The 22,232-nt window shown below is 35.2% G+C and overlaps 1 protein-coding gene across 5 annotated transcripts in view; it reads left to right on the top strand.

Moving 5' to 3' along the window:
* CNTLN (centlein) overlaps positions 1–22,232 on the top strand; it is a 297,340-nt gene that overhangs the window by 253,339 nt on the left and 21,769 nt on the right. For 3 of the 5 annotated variants that reach the window (XM_032392456.1, XM_032392455.1, XM_032392454.1), the window contains 5 exons: positions 1,031–1,222; positions 7,803–7,900; positions 9,420–9,546; positions 11,195–11,332; positions 12,123–12,308. In XM_032392456.1, the coding sequence (XP_032248347.1) occupies positions 1,031–1,222; positions 7,803–7,900; positions 9,420–9,546; positions 11,195–11,332; positions 12,123–12,308 (741 nt within the window). Of the gene's footprint in view, positions 1–1,030; positions 1,223–7,802; positions 7,901–9,419; positions 9,547–11,194; positions 11,333–12,122; positions 12,309–13,113; positions 13,208–22,232 lie in introns of all 5 variants that reach the window. The other 2 variants (XM_032392458.1, XM_032392457.1) reach the window with 2 other exon arrangements.

Here is a 22,232-nt window from a genome sequence, read left to right as displayed (position 1 = left end):
TATATACACAAATACCTAGGCAATTATTGGTATAGTTCCTAAAAGTTGTGTTTAAATATAGCATTAATACTTAGATAACTTATTATGTCCCATATTTATATTACTGTTCGTGTTGGCTACATCTTTTGCTGTTTCTCATTAGAATTTTTCACTAAGAAAGATTTTTTGCCCCCTGAGAGATTTCAGTACCATTTTGTGTACTTGTTCCTTATGTTAAACTACCATATTATAAGCTTCTCTGGAATAATAAAATAGTACTGCAGTTATCCTCTTAAGGAGCTCTGAGTTGTTATGCCATTATAGCTTGGTGACATTCTGCTGACTGCAGATTGGTGAACGGGAAGGGTTGACGTTAAGACCATTTCTTTTACACTATTTCATAAAAACATTACCAGTATGTCTTTTAGTAAAATGTTGATGTCATTAAAAATTCAAATGTAAGGAGTTTGGTGCAGTTCTATGTGAACATTACAAAGAGGACTTGTCGACTATCAATCAAATGTGTAAGACTGAGCGAATTTGTTTGCACACTATTTGAACTAAATCTCTAATAAGCCTCTTCTGCTAATTGGACTTAACATTTATGTTACTAAATGAGAAGCATTTTGGCTGCCATATAGGATGGTAAGACCTACCCAGTGGAATAAACAACTAACATCTGTTATCCTGTCCTGCTCCAGCTTGGCTTTTACCAGTCAAGTACATCAGTCCTGAAGTCAAGGTTATCAAAATATGTGAATCTCTGGCTCAGCCATGTATATGTGAAGTCAAAGAAATAGCACATCCTGAGTGAAGACCAGCCAACCAAAAGATGCTGGGTACAGCCAGCCCATGTTGTTTTAACCTTTATAAGCACTACAACCTTAAGCAAAAACTCGTAGGCATTATGATTTCTGTAAAGTTTTTATAATAACTATTTTTAGAATTAATTTCACTTTTTTCTTTAGCATTAGAATTTTATGCTGGTAATTGTTAGGTTAAAAGTAATTACTTTTATAATACATTTATATTTATTTTCTTTTTAAAAAAGAAGCTAAATTTTGATTTGGCTGGGCTTCGGAGGGAAAAAGAAGACTTGCTGAGGAAATTGGAGTCCTCATCTGAAATCACAAGTTTGGCAGAAGAAGTTTCCCGGGTGATAGTTCCACGGATACAGGTCACATCACTTGGTCCTTCAAGGAGCATGGATTTGGAGATGAAGCAATTGCAGTGTAAATTAAAGGTGATTATAAATTTTATTAAACATGAAACATATATTAAGTTAGTGAATCCTTAAAGACCTGTTTATATTGATTCTAATTTAATTCTACTAATAAGGGTAAATTATAGTATAAATAATCCAAAAGTTATTAATACTATATTTGGCCTCATCATTCTCTTTTAGCCTTGTAGTTTCTTATATGGTAACTCCTAACACTATTCTCTGAGAAAATGAGAAGACACCATGAAATCCTAATTTAGAAGGTGATAGAAACTGGCCATTGTCATTTCTCTTCCATTACTGAACTCCCCTCTACCCTCCATCCCTCCCTCCACTGCACAGAATTCCTTTCAAACTTTAGTGTATCAACATTGCTTCCCTCTACACAGTTGCTACTATTTTGGTTGTTGTTGGTTGGAGATGAGGAAGGACGAGGGAAATTATGGAGGGGAGGGGGAGAAGCACAGAACAAAGGTGGTTGGTTTAATAGATTTTAGCAAGTTAAACCTGAGAATAAGAGTAAAAAGGGGTGTTCCTTTTCTTTGTAAAGAATACCGTCTAAGTCTAGTTGAAACTATCAACAACTTAAAAATAAGGCTGGCCTTAGTTTAAATAGAATTACCTTGTAAGAAACAGGATTTGTGATATTTAATTGGAAAGTTCATTTTCATACTGTTTAACACAAGCTCATTTATTCCTCACATATTTAATTATTTTGTTCGGTGGGTATTGCTAGCTGGGAGCTAAAAGGACAGTGTATGTGGGACCATCACTATAATGAGAGTCACTAGAAAGAAAGTTCTGGTTGGAAATGCACATAATACGTTAGGAACGGAGTAGCTATGACTGTTAAAAGAAAAAAAATTAAAAAAAATAAAAGGGTAGTAGAATATTGAATTATCACATAGACTCAGTTGTTTTTAATTCAAAATATGATATGTGCTCTCTCCAATAGTATCTTTAAATGAAGGATTACTAAGAGGATAAAATAGGATAAAGTTTAAAGTAAATGAGTGTATCATTACTTGAAAATATTTTGCTTTAGGGCGCCTGGGTGGCTCAGTTGGTTAAGCAACTGCCTTCGGCTCAGGTCGTGATCCTGGAGTCCGTCCCGCATCGGGCTCCCTGCTCAGCAGGGAGTCTGCTTCTCCCTCTGACCCTCCTCCCTCTCATGCTCTCTGTCTCTCATTCTCTCTCTCTCAGATGAATAAATAAAATCTTTAAAAAAAAAAAAAAAGAAAATATTTTGCTTTGTTAATAATAATCAGATATACACAGTGGCATTAATTTAGATATTTCCTGAATATCATCTTCAGAGTTTTTATGTGCAGAACTTGCCTCAACCTCTACATTTTATAAGTTTAAATACCTTACATAATAGAAATATGAGAAAAAACAGTGGTGCAAGCTTTGGTGCATACATCTTTTCTTAAAATGCATTTGTTTGTGAAAAAGTGGACTAAAACTGACCATTTCAGTGTTAGGTTTCTGTACAGAAGATAAAATCATTGAGATATTCTTTCATCTTATCTATACCTACTACAGAGACTTTGATTCACAGTTCTGTGATGCCTCTTATACTTAAGTCTTCAGGCTCCTAATACAACTTTAGTTTTCACCAAGATAAAATAGAATGTTGGATCCAATAATACCTAATCTGACTTCTAAAATTTTTAAAGTGGTTAATAGCTTTATGTTGACTTATATTTTACTTACTTGGTTTTACTTACTATGAAATGGTCTAACATAATTTTTGGAAATAATAAACCCATATCAATATCTCTAGGTTGTTTACATTATGGTTTCCCATGGTGTAAGTTTGCACCCATATATAAATCTCTCTGCACTTTGGAGGAATGTGTGAGTCACAAAGATAAGACTATGAGAATGCCTGGAGCAATTTAGATGTACGTTTGAAGTGAAGTGTCCATATCTAGCTTGGAGTCCTAGGACACTGACCAGGCTACCTAGGGACAAAAAGGATAAATCTTGATCTCTGTCTTGTTTCATGTTTTAATATGGAAGTACCTTAGAAGACCAGTACCTTAAGATACATAATACACTCTGCTACTACAAATTTTTGTTTTGATATTTGATTAGTTTGCTAGGTCTGCTCTAACAAAGTACCACAGACTGCGTGGCTTAAGTAATGGAAATTTTTTCCCTCATAGTTCTGGAGTCTCCAAGTCCAAGATCAAGGTATCCATAGGTAGTAGGTTCTCTCATTAGCTTCTAGTGGCCATCTTCTTCGCTGTGTCCTCACATGGTCATCCCTGAGTCTGTGTGATCTGTGTTTACTCTCTTTCTAATAAGATACCAGTCATATTAGGTGAAGGTCCAACCCGTATGACCTCATGTGACCTTAATTAACTCTTTAAAGGCCTTATCCAAATACAGTCACATTTTGAGGTACTGGGGTTAAGACTTCAACATATAAATTTTGAGGGGACACAATTCAACCCATGACAGGTATCAAATTGCTAACATAATAATTTTCCAAGAAATAACTTCTTTTCTAGTTGATGTTTTTATGCTTAATTAAGAAAAAACTGGTTAGATTTGAATATATTAATACAATGGAATATTATGCAGCCATCAAAAAATTGAAATCTTCCCATTTGCAACAACGTGGATGGAACTAGAGGGTATTAAGCTAAACGAAATAAGTCAATCAGAGAAAGACAAGTATCATATGATCTCACTGATATGAGGAATTCTTAATCTCAGGAAACAAACTGAGGGTTGCTGGAGTGGTGGGGGGTGGGAGGGATGGGGTGACTGGGTGATGGACACCGGGGAGGGTATGTGCTATGGTAAGCGCTGTGAATTGTGTAAGACTGATGAATCACAGACTTGTACTTCTGAAACAAATACATTATATGTTAATTAAAAAATATTAAAAAAAGATTTGAATATATTAAAGTTTACATACATCTTTTTTTATTTTATCCAATTAATTTTAGGCTTTTCTGTGTAAATTCTTAGGTGTACCTCTGATACACATGGTACATTTAGTATCATTTGAGTGCTCATGTGTATTTTCTGTATCTTCATTTTTACCTACATTATACATGTTTCCTCAAGGTACCCAACTTTATATAGATCAATAATCAAATATTTAGAGATGTACAAATTCCTTCCAGTGGATGGCATATACATATATATATATACACATATATATATATGTTATTTATATTTAGTGTATTTGTAGTTGTTATTTATACAGTTTGAATTGACTAGTACTTCAGTTTATATTTGTGATTCTTTGACTTCCTGATTGTTGAAAGCATTCCTTTGGTGTAGACCATGTTCTCTTCCAGTTTTCCAGGAGGTCAATAATGAAGCATCGTAGCTTTTAAACTAGTGTTCCTTTATATGTAAACTATTGCCAAGCTAGTTCTAAGTCCTTTAGAAATATTAACTCATTTAAACCTCATTTCTAGGGGTGCCTGGGTGTCTCAGACAGTTAAGCGTCTGCCTTCAGCTCAGGTCATGATCCCGGGGTCCTGGGATCGAGCCCCACATTGGGCTCCCTGCTCAGCGGGGAGTCTGCTTCTCCCTCTGCCTGCCGCTCCCCCTGCTTGTGCTCTCTCCCTCTCTCTCTCTCGAATAAATAAATCAAATCTTAAAAAACACCTTATTTCTGTCCTGTGAGATAAAGTCTATTACTCTATTTTACTGTTGAGAAAGCAGACACACAGGATAAATTAATTGTTCAAGATCAACTGAGCTACTAAGTGATAGAACCGAAATTAGAACTCAATCCGACTTCAGAGTCCATGCCTTTACTCAGACACTCTGCAATTTAAAAAAAAAAAAAAAAAACGTTTAATAAACTTAGACAGGAAAGCTCTAACCACGATGGATTCTTGCCATTGTGACATTTTTTGAAATATTTGTTTTACTCCAGATTTGAGGTCATGCTGTGGATTAAGTATTGTATAGTAGAAATGGAAAATGTTAGAGGCCCTGGGTTTTGATCACTCTTTGTGCACTAACTTCTTATGGGACCAGACTGAGGAAACAATTTCTCTGGAGGTCTAAAGCAGGGATACCCTTCTACCCACTTCATAAGGATTTTTAAGGATCAAATGAAATGGCTGTGAGATTTAGAAATTCTGGCAGAAGTATATATCAAGCTGGTGTTGTTTTATTTACTATAATTCAGTAATGCCTCAACTTTCCAGAAGTCAGACTTACAGCATTTTCAGTCACCTAAAATAACAGCCTTAAGTCTAAAAACAGAAAGACTCAAACAACTACCTTAAAATCCACCTGATTTATTCCACTGAAGATACTGTCAGGCTTCATTTACTGCCTGTTATCTTTTATTTTAAATACAGCTGTAATAAGTCTATTTGTTAAACTTCTCAGCAGAAAATACCTCAGAAGCAACAGATTAGAACTAGCATATTCAAGGGCTAGACGATTGTTTTTAGGCAGGAATATGGATGGCAGAAGCGAGAAATTTTGACCAAGGGATTGACAAAGAGAAAAAGAAAATAAGAAAATGGTAAGGTGAAAATACAAAATGAGAAAAACAGCAGTTTGGGACCATTTAGAGTAGGGGTCAGTAGCCTTTTATATCATAATAGTTCCAAAAGCCATGACAATATAATGATATAGTGATGAAGATATAGCAAGATAACATATATAATTAATACAGTGATAATATTTATAATGTCACTATACTGAAGTATCACTATTACAATGCTTAATGTAACTATGGATGTTCATCTTTCTAAATGAGTGAACGATCATTCCAGAGAGAATTTAAGATTAATGATTAAAGCAAAAGCTTCAATTAGCTCCTAAATTCACTAGGGTGGAATATCTTATTCTGGCAATATACGTCAAATATGGTGGAAATTTAGATTGCATTACACAAACAATCAAAAAATTTTTTTTAACATTTTATTTTTTTTCGAGAGAGCAAGAGAGAGAGAGATTGGGGAAGTGGGGAGCATTGGGAGAGGGAGAGAAAGAGAGTTTTAAGCAAGCTCCACCACAGAACATGACATGGGACTCGATCCCACAACCCTGTGATCATGACCTGAGCCAAAATCAAGAGTCAGACACTTAACCAATGAGCCACCCAGAGGACCCCACTTAGTCAAAATTTTTCACATTCAATACACTTGCCATGTTGACATCGTCTTGAATTTTTAAGAAAATTTACGTATTTATTGTAAAAATTAAAATTATTTCAAATTTTGCATTTACATATGCTGTACCAGTGAGGTATTTTAAAGTCTGACTAATGAATTTGACTTGTATTTACATGGTGTGATTAATGGTTTCATCCTTTCAAATTTACATTTTTTTAGTATGACATAGTCAAAGCTGGGAATAGTTTTAACAGAAATGATTATAAATACTAGAAAGATTAGCAAAATAACTACTCCAGATATTTTTAAAGCTATAATATTTTATTCTATTTATATTAATTTAATATTTTAAAATTTTAGCAAATTAATTTATGTTAACACTATCTTGTAGGTGGAGAACTATAATATCGAAAACACTAGGTAATATCTCAGATTACATGTTCACTAGGAACTTGAGTCCAAATTAAAAGTTAGGGTTCCTGACACTCCAGTTCCTACCTCTGGCTCCTGGGCGGTGTAGTCAGCAAATACCACAAAGCTGTTCTGCTTTGACAAACTGATGTTGATGCATAGATACTTTAATAATACTTAGTATTATTAATAAATTCAAGTAAGGAAGTATTGAGTATTAGTAAAATTCCCTATCAGTTACCTGTCCCTGTCTAAAAAATCTTAAAAAAAGAGCAGCAGTTTATTGATTGTTGTGATCCAGTGGGTTGGACTGGGCAGTTCTTTGGCTTCTGTCTTCTGAGTTCTCTCCTGTGCCTGCATTCTTTTAACTCAAGGATTTATCTGGCCTGGAAGTTCCAAGATAGCCTCACTCGCAGCCCAGCAGTTGGTCTGCAGACCGTCTGCTCGGATACCTTCGTCCTCCTCCACATGGCCTTTCCTCTGTCTTCCCTGCAAGGTGATCCTAGGCAGCATTCCAAGAGGGCAAAAGTGCAAGCTGCAAGGGTTGAGGCCCAGATCTGGTACTTGCGTAATGTCATTTCTGCCACATTTTTTTTGGTCAAAGCAAATCACCGGCCAGACCAGACTGAAAGGGATGGAAGATGAATCTCACCTCCTAATGGGAGGAGCTGCAGAGCATTTGTGACCATATTTGGTCTGTTACGGGGGTTCTTGGTAAACCCACCATTCATTTTAAGTGATCTTCTTAACCCATTAAAATACTAAATTAACCACATGCACAGTTACATTTTACAAAGACAATCCATATTTCCCATATGTGTATTTTGGGTATGTACTTCTTACAGTTGTTATACAGTGGCATTCTTCTGTGGTTTTGGTATGTTATATGAAAATTTTAGTGTATCATAGTACTTCTATTAAAACATATGAAATAAAGCATTTAAAAATATTAAAATATCCTTTTAAATTATAACCATAATTTTGCAAACTTAATACTCTTCATGAGAATGGCGTTTATTTGTATGCTGCATTCCACCAAAGATTGAAAGGTGTATTTGATTTTATGTGTATTTTTAATCTAGAATGCAACTAATGAACTCACTAAACAGTCATCAAATGTGAAGTCTCTGAAATTTGAACTCCTAGCAAAAGAAGAACACATAAAGGAGATGCATGAAAAGTATGGTCTTGATATTTTTATCCATTGTATTTGGTGCCATCTAGTGGTAGTTAACTCTATTAACCATTGCACCCAAGAAACAATACCACATGTTCAAAATAAAGTTTTCCTTCCTTAGTTCATGTTTAAACCTTAATAAGATGAAAGTTTAAGGACTATTACCTATAAACATGGTCGATGGCAAACGATTTGCAATTTTTTATTTAGAGTAAGAATATGTAAAGTTAGGTTTTCGTTCTTAAACATTTAATTTTGAATGTATATAAATCAATGACCTAAAGACTACAAACAGAAAACTTATGAATGTGGTAATTATTTGGCAGATATATATGTAGACTGATCTTTTATTGGATTTAATGCCTAACATTATAGAGCTAAGGTGGGAAAAAAGGAAAGTTTTGCTTTTCTCTAAAATAAAATATTACGGAAGTTTGTACTTTATGTGTTTATTAACAAGGGGATTGAAATGTTCTTTCTCACTGAATCAAAATGACTTCCTTTCTATATCTTTTATAGATACATTATTAGAGCTTAGGGGTGATAACATGTTTAGATAGAATTACAGTCTGTCGTTGATAATTTGAGAAATCTATATATCTATATCTATATATCTTGTGTACATACGCGTATACCACATTTAAGTGAAGATCACTTAGAAGTGATATTCACAGACGAAACGACTAGACTAAAAGATTGGTTAATTTTTTAAACAAAATATCTCCAGGTTTATTTATGAGCCTAAGAGGCAGTCTTGTTTACTATTTAAGAGTGAGGGCTCTAGAGAAACGTTCTTTGAATCCTGGCTTCTCGACCTGCTAGCTCTGCATCGCATACCATTTAATGGCATTCGCTCATAAAGTCCTTGTGAGGCTTGAATGAGTGCACGTGGAGCACTTGTAACAGAGCTCGGCACACAGCAAGCACGTGGCCAGTGTTGCCTGTTACTATTCGGTAGGACTGGGAGTAGGCACCTCAGCTGCCATTTTATACACGCGATCCACGGAAGCCACGCTGATTGGTCAGTTAAATCGCAAATGATATTAAATTAGAAGCTACCATGCCTAAGGTTATTGTGTTTCTATATGATGGTGTAAGATTTTTACATTTGTTTATTAATGTATAGAATTGTTTCCTATCAGTGTTAGGCTTGTTCATGATCTCCAAATATCAGTTTGATTTTTCTTAGCAATGCAAAAATATAATTTAAATATAACAATTTTAATTTTTCATAAATTTTGTCAATCTTTCTCAGTTCTTCTATTTTTTATGTCCTAATGCATATATATAATAATATAATTACCAGTCACAACTGGATTATAGATTTTATAAAAACTCAGAGTATTCATAGAGCAATATCTCATCTCATGCAATTATCTTATTTGCAATTAATATCAGATAGCATTTAAAAATTAACGGTAGGTATAACACTGGATAATATGTAAGATTATCATATAATCATATAATCACTGTTGAAGTATTTCCTGTCACTCTCAATAAAATGTCATTTTTCCCTTTCAAGGATGTCTCGAATGGAGAGGGATATAACCATGAAAAGACATTTGATAGAGGACTTGAAATTTCGACAGAAAGTAAATCTGGAAAGTAATGAGAGTATTAATGAAATGTTAGAAAATCTTGAAAAAAAGGTATTAACTTTTATGTTCTCTGACACTGAAAAAAAATCATTTCCCTCTACGTTCTTGAGTATCCAATCTTTTTTTTTTTTTTTTTAAAGATTTTATTTATTTATTGACAGAGAGAGACACAGCGAGAGAGGGAACACAAGCAGGGGGAGTGGGAGAGGGAGAAGCAGGCTTCCCGCTGAGCAGGGAGCCCGACGTGGGGCTCGATCCCAGGACCCTGGGATCATGACCTGAGCCGAAGGCAGACGTTTAACGACTGAGCCACCCAGGCGCCCCTTGAGTATCCAATCTTATTAAATTTATAGAAAATATTCATAGAATATGTGTACTGTTATATAATTACATTACTTGCTCTGAAAGTACATTATTTGTTTTAAAATTCAAGACTCAAATCTCATACATAACATAGCCACACATTCTCTTTATATTTGTGAACATACCATGAGAAGATAATCGAATTTAAATTTAAAAACCTTCAATGTTTTGCAGTATATAATTACATTTTATTCAGCATTTTAAAGTTTATACAATTTAAAATTATTTTATTTGCTTTATTTAATTTACTAACATTTATAATGATCGAATGAAGCATATATTTTTAAATGAAAAAGGTGATAACTAATAACTACCAGAAGTTCTTTTTAAAAATGTACTTACCACAATTTTTTAAAAAGTGTACTTTTTCCTTCTCTACACTTAATTCAGTGTACTTAGGAAGAGAGTTGTATTTAACATAGTTGCATACCTGACCCCAAAGTAGAAATCAGCAATTTGCTGACTAAGAGATTTTTTGGTTTTTTGGTTTGTTTTTTTTTTTTTTTAAAAAGGTGCTATTTGCACAACTCATAAAGCAGCTTGTGCTTTGGCATTCACTAAATGTTATCCACTCCAGAGAGAGCATCTCCCTTACTTTCCTTGTTGGAGATAAAAATGTAAGTATCTGTTAGCTCAAATGGATTTAAGAGAGAAAATTTTACATGAGCAAGACAAATGCACATGGATTTTCTTTCTTTTTCTCCTCCACACACCCACATAAATTATAATTACTTCCTATAGGTTTTTTTTTCAGTGTTATTTAAATATTGCTGATTTTTAAACTTTTATTCCAGATATAGTCTTAGAATCTTTGTATAAGTAATTATATATCTTTAGTGGTATTAAGCAAATAAAGAGAAACTATTTCTTCTTTCAGATGTATAGTAAATGTGTTGTATCACTTATTTAATTTTATCCTAAAAAGTACATGTTATATGGTTATAACTGAAAATTACCCATGACTTGGCTTGTTTAAGAATCAAAGACAACCATCCCCTGCTTAAGGAAGTTTAGGTTAGTAATTAAAGGAAACATAGTTAAAATTAGTACTATATTATTAGGCAGACCACACATACCAGCATTCATCCTTTTTTGTGCATTTTTTGTTTTGTTATTGATTTAAGGATTTTTGTCTCATTCATAATATGAGTGCTACAAACCTTATACTTGAATTATCATTTTTTTAACTTTTATTTATTTAAATTTGATATCATTTATGAGAAAACAAATGAAATTAGACTTATTCATGACTTCATTTTGGTTTCTGTTGAAACAGATCGAGTATACGACTAGGATGCCTTAACCAATAAGAGATACCTTTATGCTTTTACTGTAGGTGAAGACACTAACTGAAGAATGTTCCAACAAGAAGGTATCAATTGATTCACTAAAGCAGAGACTCAGTGTTGCTGTGAAAGAGAAGTCACATTATGAACAGATGTATCAAAAAACGAAAGAGGAATTAGAAAAAAAGGTACGCATTTTGGACATGTTAGCGTAGAAATGGAATATAACTGTATCTTTTTCATTTTTAAAGTTGTCATTTTTTTCTCCCCAAAACTATTATGAGCAACTTAATTGTTTCAGATAACAGCAAAGAACATTTCTATCTCTACATGAAACACTAAGAATTTGTTTAACATTGAAGGTAGTGCTATAATAGGGAAACAGATTTTGTGTCTTGATAATGTCTTTTAAATGAACACTATTGTTAAGAACTGGCCTAAGTGGAGGGATGCCTGGGTGGCTTAGTCGGTTAAGCGTCTGCCTTCGGCTCAGGTCATGATCTCAGGGTCCTGGGATCGAGCCCCATGCTGGGCTCCCTGCTCTGCGGGGAGCCTGCTTCTCCCTCTCCATCTGCCTGCCGCTACCCCTGCTTGTGCTCTCTCTCTGTCAAATAATAAAATCTTAAAAAAAAAAAAAAAAAGAACTGGCCTAAGTGGATATAAATTTTTCAGATCCACCTAACCTTATAAACTAATTAAATATTTCCATTTGGTCTTTTGGCCTAAAATAGATTCCATGTCTTTAATGATTTATAATTCTTAAAAATATAAACTAACTTTGATGATAAATATATGAGAATATGTGCACAGGATATTTTATTGAAAATAAATGAAAACAACCATCCATTTTACCCAAATAAAAATAAATACATATAGAAAGAGAATCATGAAACCATTTCTTTACCTGACATGTATACCTGACTCTTCCAAATATGTTTGTGAATGATTTTTTGTTCTGTAATCACCGGTCTTTTGCAGGATGTCAAGCTTAGTCTCCTAGTATCAAAAGTAAGCGAGACTGAATCTGCAATGGCAGAGATTGAAACGGCAGCGTTTAAGCATCTTCAGGGATTAGCACTGCAAAGTGAGCAGGCCCTAGAAGGTGCACAGAAGAAGTTGGTGTTAGCCAGTGAGAAAGTGGAAGAGTTCACCATCTTTGTGAAGGTTTGAATTACTTGTAGTTTACTAACTGTACTTTACTTCAGGAGAAAGGTGGCCTCCTTGAGATGATATGGGAACACTCTGAAGTTTCTTTCTGCTTTCTGAAACCACAGAGCATCTTCTCCTACCCTACTTGCCACATTGTTCAAAATTGGTCTAGAAAAGATTTGGTCTTATAGTTTGAGTTTAAAATTTTCCACCCTATTTTTAATATTCTTAATGTCAATTCAGTTATGAAATTGTAATAATCATGTAATCAAGACAGGTTTTAAGATGAACGAATTAAGTCATTTCCACTCTATTCTCCTTTTGAAAATCCAGCAAGAACAACCAGAAACTTGCCCCAGATTTATTGAAGCTCAGAGACATCTGAACCCCAGTCCATAGCATATTAGACATGGACTGGATAGAGGAATGGTAAATGACTTAGCAGAATAAAAGGAAGACAAATCAAAGTGTCTGCAAAGGCTGTACTGTCTAGAAATTATCCGACAGCTGAAGAACCCCAGAGAGGCTCAGTAATTGGCTACACAAGGAACCACTAAGTGGGGGGGGAGGGGCGGATCCAGGTGGTTTGTTGGAAAGTCTTTATAAGGAGCTTTTTAGGCCTCTGGTCTGTGCTTTTGCCCCATATATTCAGACAGTATTCCTCCCCTAGCTCTTCTGGGAAAACCGAGGAGGAGGGGCTCTGGTTTCAGAGATACCAGGCACAAAGGACCAGGAATCTGGTGATTTCTCTGCTCCTTTAGTCCCACTGTGAGTTGTTTATACCTCTTTTTGGTGCCTTTTATTCTGCCTTGTATTATAGCTAGCAAATGGATCTGTTGCCACCAGGGAGATGATGAGTTTCTTAAAGTGAAGGACAATGTTTTATCAATCTCCACCTCCACAACATCTACCAGGTACCTTGCAAAATAGTCAGCATGTGGTCATGATCACTACTTAATCAAATTAAATTTCTATTAGATATGTGAAATTTTAATGATAGTTCTTTGGCCCTTCAAAATAACACCAAAATAGTGTGACTACAGTGGGAAAGTAGCTCTTTACTTTCTCTCTTTTCTCCCGAAATCACAATGTTTTGTTTTGTTTTTTGGCCGTCTTTGGTGAGATTGAGTTACTTGTGCTACTTGATGGCATGCATGATTAAATACTGGCATATCATATACTACAAAGCCGTAGTAATCAAAACAGTATGGTTCTGGCACAAAAATAAACACATAGGTCAGTGGAACAGCAAAGAAGGCACAGAAATAAACCCACAATTATATAGTCAGTCTTTGATAAAGGAGGCAAGAATATGCAATGGAAAAAGACAGTCTCTTCAACAAATGGTGTTGGGAAAATTTTACAGCTACATGCAAAAGAATGAAACTAGCTGGACCACTTTCTTACACCATACACAAAAATAAACTCAAAATGGATTAAGGACCTAAATGTGAGACCTAAAACCATAAAAATCCTAGAAGCCAACATAAGCAGTAATTTCTCTGACATCAGCCACAGCAACATTTTTCTAGCTATGTCTCCTGAGGCAAGGGAAACAGAAGCATAAATAAACTGTTGGGACTACATCAAAATTAAAATTTTCTGCACAGCAAAAAAAAACTATCAACAAAACTAAAGACAACCAATGGAATGGGAGAAGATATTTGCAAATGACATCTGATAAAGGGTTAGTATCCATAATATATATAAAGAACCTGTTAAACTCAACACCCCCAAAACAAATAACCCAATTAAAAAATGGCCATAAGACATGAACAGACATTTCTCCAGAGAAGACATGCAGATGGCCAGAAGACACATGAAAAGATGCTGATCATCACTAATCGTCAAGGAAATGCAAATCAAAACCACAATGCAGTATCACCTCACACTGTCAGAATGGCTAAAATCAAAAACACAAAAAACAACAAGTATTGGCAAGGATGTGGAGAAAAAGGAATCCTTTTGCAGTGTTGGTGGGAATGCACACTGGTACAACCACTATGGAAGACAATGTGGAGATTCCGCAAAAAAATTAAAAATAGAACTACCCTACAATCCAGCAGTCCTACTACTGGGTATTCACCCAAAAAATATGAAAACACTAATGTGCAAAGATCTATGCACCCCTATGTTTATTGCAACATTATTTATAATAGCCAAATTATGGAAGCAGCTCAAGTGTCCATCAGTGGATGAATGGACAAAGAAGTTGTGGTACATATATGTACGATGGACTGTTACTGAGCCATAAAAAAGAATGAGATCATGACATTTGCAACAACATTGATGGATGTAGAGTATAATACTAAGCGAAGTATTATACTCAGAGAAAGACAAATACCATATGATTTCACTCATATGTATAAACAAAACAAATGAACAGAGAAAAAGGGACAAACCAAAAAACAGATTCTTAACTATAGAGAACAAGCAGATGGTTACCAGAGGGGGGGTGGGTGGGAGGATGGGTAAAATAGGTCGAGGGGATTAAGAGTACACTTACGATGAGCACTGAGTAATATATAGAATTGTTGAATCACTATATTCTGTGCCTGAAACTAATATGACACTGTATGTTAACTATACTGGAATTCAAATTTAAAGAAACTGGCATAACATAGCAGTAGAAATTTACTTCAGTATATGAAATATTTTCAATTCATGGAATTTTTATAAAATGAAAGTTGAAACTATGGAATCAAATAACATCACTACTTACTGTCTCCTTTCCCACATAACCCCCCTGTTATTTGAATCACTCAAATTTGCCACATATATGTGTGTGTGTGTGTATTCTAATGTATATTATTTTATATATGTTAATATATTAGTGTTCTCAAATCAGGTTTTGATTTTTGTTTTTTTTGGTTTCTCTCTCTAGATTGGTAGGTAGTTTGGCATCTCTTAAGCCCCCAGTAGAGACTTCTCTGCTCAACATAAAGTAGAATATTTTTAAATCCACTTATCTCCATAGGTATTGATCTTATTTATAAGAAATAACATAGATTGAATATAAGATAACAAATAACTGGATCTTATGTATAATGCCATATTCTTCATCCCTCTAAAAATAGGAGCTTGTGACATTTTATGCCACTGTTAATAGTACCCCATTTAGAACAAATCCCTTACTTTCTTTCTTTGGAAATCATAGATACCTTGGGAGTTTTCTCATTTTAAAAATATCTGCAAAATGAATGGAATGAAACATTTTATCTGTTTTATCTCTTTTAACAAAGGTTTCAACGGATATAAAGTCAAACCAATAAACCTTGCCTCAGAGGACCCCAAATGATTGCAGAGTATTAATTTTAGTAAACGTAATTTAACTTTTCCAGATTTAAAATGTCATTTCTTCCAAATACTTGTTGAATAGTCTCACTGTTTAACTTATGATAAGCACTCTCATTGAATATTGTCATTACTCATGATGTAAAACCATTTTTATTATGACCTTTAGTTTCATAATCCTTTGTTTTTTTGTTTTATATTCAGATTAGGGTTTTGTTTGTTGTATTTTTAGCCAAGATATAAAATATGAAATGCATAATTATAAGATTTATTTAAATGCCAGTTATTGTTTTTCCTGAAATATTCTTTGAATGTGTACTTTTTAAAAAGAATTGATAACCAGAAGTTTTAAAAATAGAAAAATGAGGGGCACCTGGGTGGCTTAGTCGGTTGAGCGTCTGCCTTTGGCTCAGGTCATGATCCCCAGGGTCCTGGGATTGAGCCCCACGTCGGGCTCCCTGCTCAGTGGGGAGCCTGCTTCTCCTTCTCCCTCTGCCTTCTGCTCTCTCTCTCTCTGTCAAATGGATAGATAAAATCTTTAAAAAAAGATAGAAAAATGAATTTTATGATTACATATCTGATTATTATAGACTTGATGAAGTTTCATGACCTTCATGATAATATAGTGGGTATACTTGTTCACAGAAAGTAATTTGGCAAAAATTATCTTTTAAAAAACAACGTTTTTATTTTCGTCCAAGGATTTGAATATTTAATCATAGTGTCTAATTTCTAATTGTTGAAGAGTGACATATTAATCCTTCATAGTTTTCACCAGCAATGATGTAGAGTATAAATGTCTTTTTTTTTTTTTAAGATTTTATTTATTTGACAGACACAGCGAGAGAGGGAACACAAGCAGGGGGAGTGGGAGAGGGAGAAGCAGGCTTCCCGCTGAACAGGGAGCCCGATGCAGGGCTCGATCCCAGGACCCTGGGATCATGACCTGAGCCGAAGGCAGATGCTTAACGACTGAGCCACCCAGCTGCCCCAAGTATAAATGTGCTAATAGATAAATTCAGGATTGCTGTGGTTTCATTGTCGTTGTCATTTGAGTAACATATTAAAGATTACATAATAGGAAAAGACAAAAGATATTGATAAGCCATTTTTAGTACTCTTTCAGAACCTTTCCACTTTGTTTCTTTTTGGTACTGGATTACCTTCCTTAGAATCAACTGATTCTATTGCTTTTAAATAAAATGCATAATTTAGGGCCCCAAATTTATTTTATTTTTTTTTTTAAGATTTTATTTATGTATTTGACAGAGAGAGACACAGCGAGAGACAGAACACAAGCAGGGGGAGTGGGAGAGGGAGAAGCAGGCTCCCCACCAAGCAGGGAGCCTAATGCAGGACTCGATCCCAGGACCCTGGGACCATGACTTGAGCCGAAGGCAGATGCTTAACGACTGAGCCACCCAGACGCCCCTAGGGCCCCAAATTTATTGAATCAAAATCTTGGTGGGGGTGGGGCCCAATAAGCTGAAGTTAACAAGTTAGGTGATTATTATGCATAACATAGTTTTTAAAACACTGCCTTCAGTTGTTTTTATCAACTGAATCTATATATGATTTGGTGTTTAATCGAAGCCTAATGGTAATTTGAAATTTGTTTTTCTTCACTGTATTTTAGAGCCAATATGTAGTTGACACTGGTGCTATTTCTGCTGCTTAATCCATTTTTCTAATAAACGGCAACCAGCAAATCAATGCCAAACCAGAAACATTGGCAAAGACTGGACATTTGACTCTGAGGAATGAGATGTCTACGATCCTTCTCTTCCTTGCACACATGGCCCTAGGACCAGGTGGAAATGCTCAGGAGCCACTATCTGAGGCTACATACCATCAGTGACTTCCTAGATCTTTACTGTGCTAGAGCTCAGCTTTTTAAATATTTAACACCTTCCATAATTTGGCCCTATCCTGCTTAGAATCTAATCTTCCCCACTACTCTCCAACTTTCCCCCATAGTATGTTCACTCCTGCCTTTGCACACGGTCTCCTTCCCACGGAACATACTGTCATTCATTATCCCCAAAGTACTGGCATGTAATAAGACTCATTCAGTTCTCAAGGAATTGATTTTATATCTGGCTCAAGAATGGTACTAGATACCTAACCACTGCTTAGATTGAAAACTCTGTGAAGGCTAGAGCTGTGCACACTCCATAAAGAGCATAGTTAAAGAATGTACTTGGTTCCTACATGGAACATTGTGATCACCAGGTCTCGTTCTGTACAGAGCTTGTTAGGGTATCATAAACACAAAAGTGCTTAATACATATTATTACTAGTATTAATAGCAATAATGTCTGTTCTGGCCCTGTTGTGGAATCTGTGTTCCCTTTAGTCTGTGCATTTTTCACAGGGCACAACCAGATTAGAGAAGAGGTAGAATGACCATCTGTTCTAGATCTAGTCTTGAATATGGAATTTTGCCCTGGGGTAAAATCAAGTGCTTTGAGCATGTGGGCTAGGTGTATATGGCAGAGCTGAGGCTTCGAATCCTCCTAGTAACTGAGTAAAACACACAGGGAAAATTCCTAGAAGTCTTTGCTCAGTGTGATTGAGCCCTGATATAGGCTTTTTAATGTGCTTATATGTGAGAGTCAAATGCCAGATTCTGTCTTCTCAGTGCTTTTTGTTAGCTCTGAAATAAACATCAGCCAAAGAACACCATTTAGCTGGAAGCTTAAATCATTTAATTACCAATATGTGCTTGCTTTGGAAAGATTTAGTAAGATGTTTTGGGCATATAAACTTCTTGCTTCTTTAATGAGAACATTTGTGGAGCACAGTAATTTTATTTTTATATGTACAATGTTAATACTTTGGCAGTGATCTACTCCCTTAATTATGATTTTTTCCGTTCTTTTTTTCCCAACTTTACTGAGATATAATTGACATATAACACTGTATAATTTAGGGTGTACAGTGTGATGATGTGGTATATGTGTATATCATGAAATGTTTACCACAATAAAGTTAGTTAACATATCCATCACACCTCACATAATTACCATTTTGTTGTTGCTGTTGTTGTTATGGTAAAGACATTTAATATCTACTCTTATAGCAACTTTCAAGTATACAATACAGTTTTGTTAACTATAGTCACTATGCTGTACATTATACCCTGGAATTTATTTTTCTTAGAACTGGAGGTCTGTACCCTTTGACCAATGTCTCCTTCCCCCCACCCCTCAGCCCCTGGCAACCACCGTTCTACTCTCTGCTTCTATGAATTCAGCTTTTTTAGGTTCCACAGGTAAGAGACATCATATGGTATTTGTATTTCTCTATCTGACTTATTTCACTTAGTATAATGCTCTCAAGGTCCATCCATGTTGTCACAAATGGCAGGATTCCCCCTTTTTATGGCTCAATAATATTCCACTGCATATATATACCATGTTTTCTTTCATGTCTTGGCTGTTGTGAATAATGCTGCAATGAATATGAGAGGGCAGATGTTTCTTTCAGATCCTGTTTTCATTTCCTTTGGATATATTCCCAGAAGTGGGATTGCCGCATCATATGGTACTTCCACTTCTAATTTTTGAGGGACCTCTGTTCTGTTTTCCATAGTGGCTGCACCAATTTACATTCCCACCAACAGTGCACAGGGTTCCCTTTTTGACCCGTCCTTGCCAACATTTGTTATCTCTTACCTATTTGATAATAGCCATTCTAACAGGTGTGAAGTGATATCTCATTGTGGTTTTCATTTGCATTTCCCTGATGATTCGTGATGTTGAGCATATTTTCATATACCTATTGGTCATCTGTATATCTTCTTCAGAAAAAGGTCTATACAGATCCTCTGCCCAGTTTTTGTTAAGTTGTATGAGTTCTTTGTGTATTTTGAATATTAGCCCTTATCAAATATGATTTCCAAATATTTTCTCCCATTCAGGAGGTTGCCTTTTCATTTTGGTGATGGTTTCCTTTGCTGTACAGAAGTTTGTTAGTTTGATGTAGTCCCACTTGTTTATTTTTTCCTTTTTTTTTTTTTTTTTTGCTTTCACTTTTAGTGTCAGAATCAAAAAAAATCACCAAAACCTATGTTAAGGAGCTTATTGCCTATGTTTTCTCTTTGTAGTTTTATGGTTTCAGGTCTTATCTTCAAGTCTTTAATCCATTTTGAGTTAATTTTTGGGTATGGTGTGAGATAGTGGTTGGGTTTTACTCTTCTGCATATGGCTGTCCAATTTTCCCAACACCATTTATTGAAGAGACTGTCCTTTCTCCAGTGTACATTCTTGTCTCTCTCATCATAAATTAATTGACCCTATATGTATGGGTTTATTTCTAGGATCTGTATTCCATTCCACTGAACTATGTGTCTGTTTTTATGCCAGTACCATATTGCTTTGATTACTATAGCTTTGTAATATAATTTGAAATCAGGGAACATGATACTTCACCTTTGTTCTTTTTTCTCAAGATTGCTTTGACTGTTTGGAATCTTGTAGTTCAATACAAATTTTAGGATTGTTTGTTCTATTTCTTTGGAAAACGCTATTGAAAGTTTGGGATTGCACTGAACCTGTAGATTGGCTAGTGTGGACATTTTATCAATATTAATTCTTCTAATCCATGACCGTGAAATATCTATCCATTTACTTGTGTCCTCTTCAACTTCTTTCATTAATGTCTTATAGTTTTCAATATATAAAGTCTTTCACTTTGTTCATTAAATATATTCCTAGGTATTTTATTCTTTTTGATGTACTTATAAATGGGATTTTTTTCTTAATTTCTCTTTCTGATACTTCATTATTAGTGTAAACAACAGTGACTGATTTTTGTGTATTGATATTGTATCCTACAACTTTACTGAATTTGTTGATTGGTTCTAACAGTTTTTTGATAGAATGTTTAGGTTTTTCTATATATAATATGTCATCTACAAATAGTGACAGTTTTACTTTTTCCTTTCCAATCCAGATGCCTTTTTCCCCCCTAATTACTCTGGCTGGACTCCAATACTATGTTGAATAAACGTAGCAAGAGTACACGTCCAGTCTTTGTCTTGTTCCTGATCTTAGAGGAAAAGCTTTCAGCTTTTCTCCTTTGAGTATGATGTTAGCTGTGGGCTTCTCCTATATGGCCTTTATTATGTCAAGGTACATTCCCTCTATAGCCGCTTTGTTGAGAGCTTTTATCATAAACAGATGTTGAATTTTGTCAAATGCTTTTTCTTCATCTGTTTAGATGATCATATGATTTTTATCCTTTTGTTTGTTAATGTGGTGTATCACATTGACAAATTTGTGAATGTTGGGCCATCCTTGCATCTGTGGGAATAAATCCCACTTTATCATGGTATATGATCCTTTTCATGTATTGTTGAATTCAGGTTGCTGATATTTTGTTGAGGATTTTCGCTTTTATGCTCATCAGGAGTATTGGCCTATAATGTGTGTGTGTGTATGTGCTGGAGGGGACATCCTTTTCTGGTTTTGGTATCGGTAATACTGGCCTCATAAAATATGTTTGGAAGAGTTTGACCCTCATCTACTTTTTGAAAGAGTTTTAGAAGAATTAGTATTAATTCTTAGTTGAATGTTCGGTGGAATTCACCAGTGAAGCCATCTGGTCCTGGGCTTTTGTTTGCTGGGAGGTTTTTGATCACTGATTCAATCACCTTGCTAGTAATGAGTCTGTTCAGATTTTCCATTTTGTCATGATTCAGTTCTAGTAGGCTATATGGTTCTAGGAATTTATTCATTTCTTCTGGGTTGTCTAACTTGTTGGCATATAGTTGTTCATAGTCTCTTATGATCTTTTATATTTCTCTGGTATCAGTTATAGCATCTCTTTCATTTCTGATTTATTTTCATCCTTTCTTTTTTTCTTGATGAGTCTAGCTAAAGGTTTGTCAGTTTTGTTTATCTTTTCAAAGAACCAGCTCTTTTTGTTTTGTTTTGTCTTTTTTTATTGTTATGTTAATCCCCATACATTACATCATTAGTTTTAGATATAGTGTTCCATGATTCATTGTTTGTGCATAACACCCAGGGCTCCATGCAGAACATGCCCTCCTCAATACCCATCACCAGGCTAACCCATCCTCCCACCCCCCTCCCCTCTAGAACCCTCAGTTTGTTTTTCAGAGTCCATCGTCTCTCATGGTTCTTCTCCCCCTCCGATTTCCCCCCCTTCGTTCTTCCCCTCCTGCTACATTCTTCTTCTTTTTTTCTTTCTAACATATATTGCATTATTTGTTTCAGAGGTACAGATCTGAGATTCAACAGTCTTGCACAATTCACAGCGCTTACCAGAGCACATACCCTCCCCAGTGTCCATCACCCAGTCACCCCATCCCTCCCACCCCACCCCCCACTCCAGCAACCCTCAGTTTGTTTCCTGAGATTAAGAATTCCTCATATCAGTGAGGTCATATGATACATGTCTTTCTCTGTTTGACTTATTTCGCTCAGCATAATACCCTCCAGTTCCATCCACGTCGTTGCAAATGGCAAGATCTCATTCCTTTTGATGGCTGCATAATATTCCATTGTATATATATACCACATCTTCTTTATCCATTCATCTGTTGATGGACATCTTGGCTCTTTCCACAGTTTGGCTATTGTGGACATTGCTGCTATAAACATCGGGGTGCATGTACCC

This window comes from Phoca vitulina, unplaced genomic scaffold (assembly GCF_004348235.1).
Source record: "Phoca vitulina isolate PV1807 unplaced genomic scaffold, GSC_HSeal_1.0 scaffold67, whole genome shotgun sequence".
Classification (NCBI taxonomy): domain Eukaryota; kingdom Metazoa; phylum Chordata; class Mammalia; order Carnivora; family Phocidae; genus Phoca; species Phoca vitulina.
This window is presented reverse-complemented; position numbering and strand designations above follow the sequence as displayed.